The following is a 6,560-nucleotide window of genomic DNA, read 5'->3' as shown; positions in this document are numbered from 1 at the left end:
TATTATGCACCATGAATTAAAAAATAAAGGCAATTTCAAAAAAAAATCCAGGATGCAAAATACAAATTAAATTGTTATTTTCTTCAATCTCCAACCTAATTTCAAGAGCATAAAGTGCGAAAAAAAATAAAAATCACACCGAATTATTGAAAAAACTATATTTTCTTACAAAATAAATAAAATTAAAATTTTATCACTACATTATTCGATCGATGGATCTTTTATTGTAATTTGTGGAAATATTGGGTATATGATTTTTAAATTACTTGATAACGAAATAGATGAAGGAATTTTTTTTTTCCGTAAAATATTTTTCTAAAAAAAATATAATAATTAAATATGTTGATTAGATGTATTTTAATTTTTGTAATTTATAGTTTCAAATGATTGATGAATAAAGGAAATTGAATTGAAATTTGACATCTTAAAAAAATACCACTAAAATTATTAAATTACCATTTTTAGCTTTAAAAATTCATTTAGGGTGCATTATGCATGATTTATTGTTTTTCGACTTTTGAGGATGCAAGGTGCTATTAATTTATTTTGAGGGTGCAAAATTGAATTAAGCCGGGAAAAGCCTATGGAATATTTGGAAATTGGACCGATCGATCCTAGGACATTTTTTCCAAGGCAATTATTGTCAAGGAGTGACGTCATTTTATTCCCTCTGAATCATTTTCAGAGATTCCCCCCAAATTATATATTTTATTTAAAGGATATATATATATATATATATATATATATATATATATATATGTATATGATATATTACGTACGTATACAGAGAGAATATGTATATATTGGAGCAAAATGCAAAAAGTAACCATGTGTAACCTTTAAATAGTAAAAACTCCCATGTGATAAATAAATTAGAGTACTTTTTACAGTTTACTCATATATATTGGGTCCCATTAATAATAATGTAGAGGAATCAAACTACAGAAATTGGTGAGAGATTTTGTGCTGAAATTGGTAGAGGAATCAGACCTGCATATGATGTGGATAGGTCACTAATTAAAAATAAAAAATACACACAACTTTCCATGTACAAGGGGTTAAGTAAGAAACAATAAGAATAGATGGGCTAAAGTGATACGGCCAAATAATACAAGGGTGAAATGGTGAAGTTAAAATTTTTACAATTTAAAGATAGATAATATTTCCACCACGTCTTTAATAGAAGCGCGCGAGATAACACGCGATCTAAGAAGTATAAAACATAAAAATTATGAAAAGTGCAGACCTTATTTCTAGGGTTGTGCTTCGTTCACTCTTAAGCGCAGAAGGATGAATAGCAATTCGACGACGGCTTGTGCGGCGGCGCAACTGGAAGGGGGAATTAATTTGTTGCTTTCTCGGTGGATTGCGCTTCGTATGACCGTCGAGAACAAGTGGGGCGGCCGCGGATCTCTCCTGAAATCGCAGCAACTCGGCGACGATATTTTTCGTCTTCTCACTCAGTCCAAAGGTTTGTTTCTTCCTTCTAGGTTAAATTTCTTAATGCAAATTATTATAGCTGTAATTTTATCTTTAGCACTAGCTTTAATTTTGTGGAATTAGGGTATTATGATTTGAATTATGAAGTATTGCGAATATTTCGGACGGGGGCAGTTTTTGCAAGCCTAATTGGATTTAATGTGCCCTAATTAATAATAAGACATATTAGGAATAATTGGTTCCCTTATCGTCCCTATGAACAACTAATACTCCCCGTTTTGTAAAACCTCTCTTATCGCTCTCTTCCGCATGCACATCACATCAGACCCGTTTTGCACTTTGTATTGATTATCTCTCACGGGAACGACTATGCACGCATTGATTGGGTGTAGAGGAATTCATGCCCGAGGTTTGGCAGAGTCTACCCTTTGATCTCGATATTTCGTCGAAACCAGTATCCTTTTCGAAGTTGGGTAGACAGGCTAAGAAAGAAATTATCTCGGGAGACCTTACATCTAGCTATGGTCATTTGTTGGAAACCGTGGGATTTACGGAATCGGGAAGCTCATGGGGAAAAGGGTTTGCGGGATGCGAGTTGAGAAGTTGGAGATAGTACCTTAATATCTTTCGGATGGCATGCTTTGAGCCGACTATATATTTCCAAATGGCCCGTTCCGCAGGTGAAGTGGACCCCACCTCCGAATGGGATAGTGAATATTAAATTTGATGCCGCATTACAGAATCTCCATCGTGGCCCTAAATTCCTAAGGAACCAATATATCTGGTGTAGTGTTGCAAAAATACTTGGGCATAGACTGCAAGGAGTTGAAGGCGGCAAAGCTCATGCCTCTCTCGCAGCGATCCAGAATGCGCAAGCAAATTTAAGGGCTGGCCATCGATTATCATAGAAGGTGATTGTCGTCAACTCATTACGGCGCTGCACGGAGAAGATTCTTCCTTGTGCCCTTTTGGGGCTTACTTAGGTGACATTCGTAATCTTGCTTTATCTTTTGTTTCTTGTCAGTTATTATTTGTTTCCTGTGTTTGTAATAAGCTAGTTCATGGCCTGGCTTCATCCATGTAAGGTGCCTAATTAAATCTCTTTTAATCTCAAAAATAAAAAAATAGACACCACTTTCCAAGTACAAGGGGTTAAGTAAGAAAGGATAAGAATGGATGGGGTAAAGTGATACGGTCAAAAAGTACAAGGGTGAAATGGTGAAGTCACTCTTTTAAGTATTTAAAGATAGATAATATTTTCCACCACGTCTTTAGTAGAAGAGCGCGAGATAACACGCGATCCAAGAAGTATAAAACATAAAAATTATGAAAAGTGCAGACCTTATTTATAGGGTTGTGCTTCATTCACTCTTAAGCGTAGAAGGATGAATAACAATCCGACGATGGCGACGAAGACGGCTGTATCGGCGGCGCAGCTGTAAGAGGGAATTAATTTGTTGCTTTCTCGGTGGACTGCGTTTCATATGGCCGTCGAGAAAGAGTGGGGCGGCCGCGGATCTCTCCTGAAATCGCAACAACTTAGAGACGTTATTTTTCGTCTTCAAACTCAGTCCAAAGGTATGTTTCTTTCTTCTAGGTTTAATTTATGAATGCAAATTATTATAACTGTAATTTTATCTTTAGCAATAGCTTTGATTTTGTGGAATTATGGAATTACGATTTGAATTTTGAGGTATAGTGAATATTTCGGATAGGGGAGAGTTTTTGCAAGCCTAATTGGATTTAATTTGCTCTAATTAATCATAAAATTGAGATTAGACTCTGTTTTTTTGTTCTCCATTTTTTGCTGTGAGCAGAGTGAATTGATGTTCAACTTGGTGTTTGATTTTGGGATAAGAAGAAGTATCTATTTACCAAGTGGACGATATGCTTTACGATTTCATGGATACTCTCAATACTGATGTAGACAATGGCAGCATCGAAGAGGTATTTCTAATTCCTCGTTGTTTATTCAAGTTCAGCTTGTCGGCACGTTTTCATTTGCATGCTTACTTATTACAAGCTACTAGATTCAACGATTTCAGTATTTATAATACATTGAGGCTAATGAGTCGAACTTAGAACGAAAGCAGGGGTAGCTAGTTTGATATGGAATTATGTGATTCTCTTTGGTCTGCCATAGACTTTGTTTCGTTTATTGTGAGATCGAGTTATTTCGAAATATAGGCTCTGTTTGGATCAGCGATAAAAGTCCCGTCTGCACTTACTGGCCGTATTGACTTTCTACTTTCGTTTTTTTTCTATATTTTCTTACACAAATTTTATTCAGATAGAAGATAAATTGATGGTAATGCGTGAAGAATGTTCAGAAGCTAACATTGGCTCGATAACGAGTTTGCGGGAAACAAGTACTCCTAATTTGTCTTATGTTAGACAGGAAACTTTTTTTTGTGAAATGAAATGTTCGAGTCTGATGTGTGTATTTAGCCAGTTTTGCGGTTATTCATTTCTACCATGCCGATCAATTTAATTGAAGATCCTTAGAAAGTGTTGTCTTTATTAGTTAGTAGTTAACAAATGTTTACTGACAAAAAAAAGATATGCCTGGAAAACCCGACCGCCAAACAAACAAAACCAGTAATTGGTTCCCTTATCGTCCATATGAACAACTAATACTTCCCATTTTGTATAACCTCCCTTATCGCTCTCTTCCGCATGCACATCATATCAGACCCGTTTTGCACTTTGTATGGATTATCTCTCCCGGGAACGTCTATGCACACATTGATTGGGTGTAGAGGAATGCACGCCCGAGGTTTGGCAGAGTCAACCCTTTGATCTCGATATTTCGTCGGAACCAGTATCATTTTCGAAGTTGGTTAGACAGGCTACGAAAGAAATTATCTCGGGAGACCTTACATCTAGTTATGGTCATTTGTTGGAAACCGTGGGATTTAAGGAACCAGGAAGCTCATGGGGAAAAGGGTTTGCGAGATGCGAGTTGAGAAGTTGGAGATAGTACCTTAATTTCTTTCGGATGGCATGCTTTGAGCCAACTATATATTTCCCAATGCCCTGTTCCGCAGGCGAAGTGGACCGCACCTCCGAATGGGATAATGAAGATTAAATTTGATGCCGCATTACAGAATCTCCATCGGGGCCCAAAATTCCTAGGGAACCACTTTATCCGGTGGCGTGTTGCAACAATCCCTGGACATACACTGCAAGGAGTTGAAGGCGGCGAAGCTCATGCCGCTCTCGCAACAATCCAGAATGCCCGAGCAAATTAAAGGGTTGGCCGTCGATTATCATAAAAGGTGACTGTCGTCAACTCATTACGGCGCTGCACGGAGAAAACTTTTCCTTGTGCCCTTTTGGGGATTACTTAGATGACATTTGTAATCTTGCTTTATCTTTTGTTTCTTGTCGATTATTATTTATTTCCCATATTTGTAATAAGCTAGTTCCTGGCCTGGCTTCATCCATGTAAGGTGCCTTATTAAATCTCTTTTAATCTCAAAAATAAAAAATAGACACAACTTTCCAAGTACAAGGGGTTAAGTAAGAAAAAATAAGAATAGATGGGGTAAAGTGATACGGTCAAAAAGTACAAGGGTGTAATGGTGAAGTTACTATTTTTAGTATTTAAAGATAGATAATATTTTTCACCGCTTCTATAATAGAAGCGCGTGATATTACACGCGATCTAAGAAGTATAAAACGTTAGAATTATGAAAGGTGCAGACCTTATTTCTAGTGTTGTGCTTCGTTCACTCTTAAGCGCAGAAAGATGAAACAATCCGACGACGGCTGGTGCGGCGGCGCAGCTGTAAGAGGGAATTAATTCGTATGGCCGTCAAGATAGAGTGGGGCGGCCGTGGATCTCTCCTGAAATTGCAGCAACTCGAAGACGTTATTTTTCGTCTTCTAACTCAGTCCAAAGGTATGTTTCTTTCTTCTAGGTTTAGTTTCTGAATGCAAATAATTATAGGTGTAATTTTATCTTTAGCACCAGCTTTGATTTTGTGGAATTAAGGTATTATGATGTTAATTTTGAAGTATTGCGAATATTTCGGATAGGGGAGAGTTTTTGCAAGCCTAATTGGATTTTATTTGCCCTAATTAATCATAAAATTGAGATTAGACTCTGTTTTTTTGTTCTCCATTTTTTGTTGTAAGCAGAGTGAATTGATGTTAAATTTGTTGTTTTATTTTGGGGATAAGAGGAGTATCTATTCGCCATGTGGACGACATGCTTTACGATTTCATGGATACTCTCAATACTGATGTAGACGGTGGCAACATCGAAGATATATTTCTAATTCCACGTTATTTATTCAACTTCAGCTTGTCGGTACATTTTCATTTGCATGCTTACTTATTACAAGCTCCTAGATTCAACGAGTTCAGTATTTACAATACTTTGAGGCTAATGAGTCGAACTTAGAACGAAAGCAGGGGTAGCTAGTTTGATCTGGAATTGTGTGATTCTCTTTGGTCTGCCATAGAGTTTGTTTCGTTTATTGTGGGATCGAGTTATTTCGAAATATAGGCTCTATTTGGATCATCGATAAAAGTCCCGTCTGCACTTACTGGCCGTATTAACTTTCTACTCTCATTTTTTTTCTCTATATTTTCTTACACGAATTTTATTCAGATAGCAGATAAATTGATGGTAATGCGTGAAGAATGTTCAGAAGCTAACTTTGGCTCGATAAGGAGTTTGTAGGAAACAAGTACTCCTAATATGTCTTATGTCAGACAAGTAACATCGGTTAACTCTTCGTACTTGAAATTTTTTTTTTAAATGAAATGTTCGAGTCTTATGTGTGTATTTAGCTTGTTCTCTGGGTATTCATTTCTTACCGTGCCGATTAATTTAATTGAAGATCCTTAGAAAGTGTTGTGTTTATTAGTTAACAGTTAAAAAAGGTTTACTGACAAAAAAAAGATATGCCTGCAAGACCCGACCGTCAAACAAACATAACCAGTAATTGGTTCCCTTATTGTCCCTTTGAACAACTAATACTCCCCGTTTTGTAAAACCTCCCTCATCGCTCTCTTCTGCATGCGCATCACATCGGACCCGTTTTGCACTTTGTATGGATTATCTCTCACGGGAACGACTATGTACACATTGATTGGGTGTAGAGGAATGC

The 6,560-nt window shown here is 36.8% G+C and overlaps 1 protein-coding gene across 1 annotated transcript; it reads left to right on the top strand.

Annotated features, from left to right (window-relative positions):
• Positions 1–1,290: 1,290 nt before the first annotated feature.
• On the top strand, positions 1,291–6,130 carry LOC105953536 (uncharacterized). Its single transcript, XM_088827241.1, has 5 exons — positions 1,291–1,471; positions 3,299–3,387; positions 3,731–3,876; positions 5,626–5,755; positions 6,059–6,130. The coding sequence occupies exons 1-5, from the start codon at positions 1,291–1,293 to the stop codon at positions 6,128–6,130; spliced, it is 618 nt and encodes a 205-aa protein (XP_088683367.1).
• The last annotated feature ends 430 nt before the right edge of the window (positions 6,131–6,560 follow it).

The sequence above is a fragment of the Erythranthe guttata genome, chromosome 12, assembly GCF_056151865.1.
Source record: "Erythranthe guttata isolate IM_541 chromosome 12, IM_541, whole genome shotgun sequence".
In the NCBI taxonomy this organism is placed as follows: Eukaryota; Viridiplantae; Streptophyta; class Magnoliopsida; order Lamiales; family Phrymaceae; genus Erythranthe; species Erythranthe guttata.
Note: the sequence above shows the minus strand (reverse complement) of the source record. Positions and strands in the feature narration are given on the sequence as shown.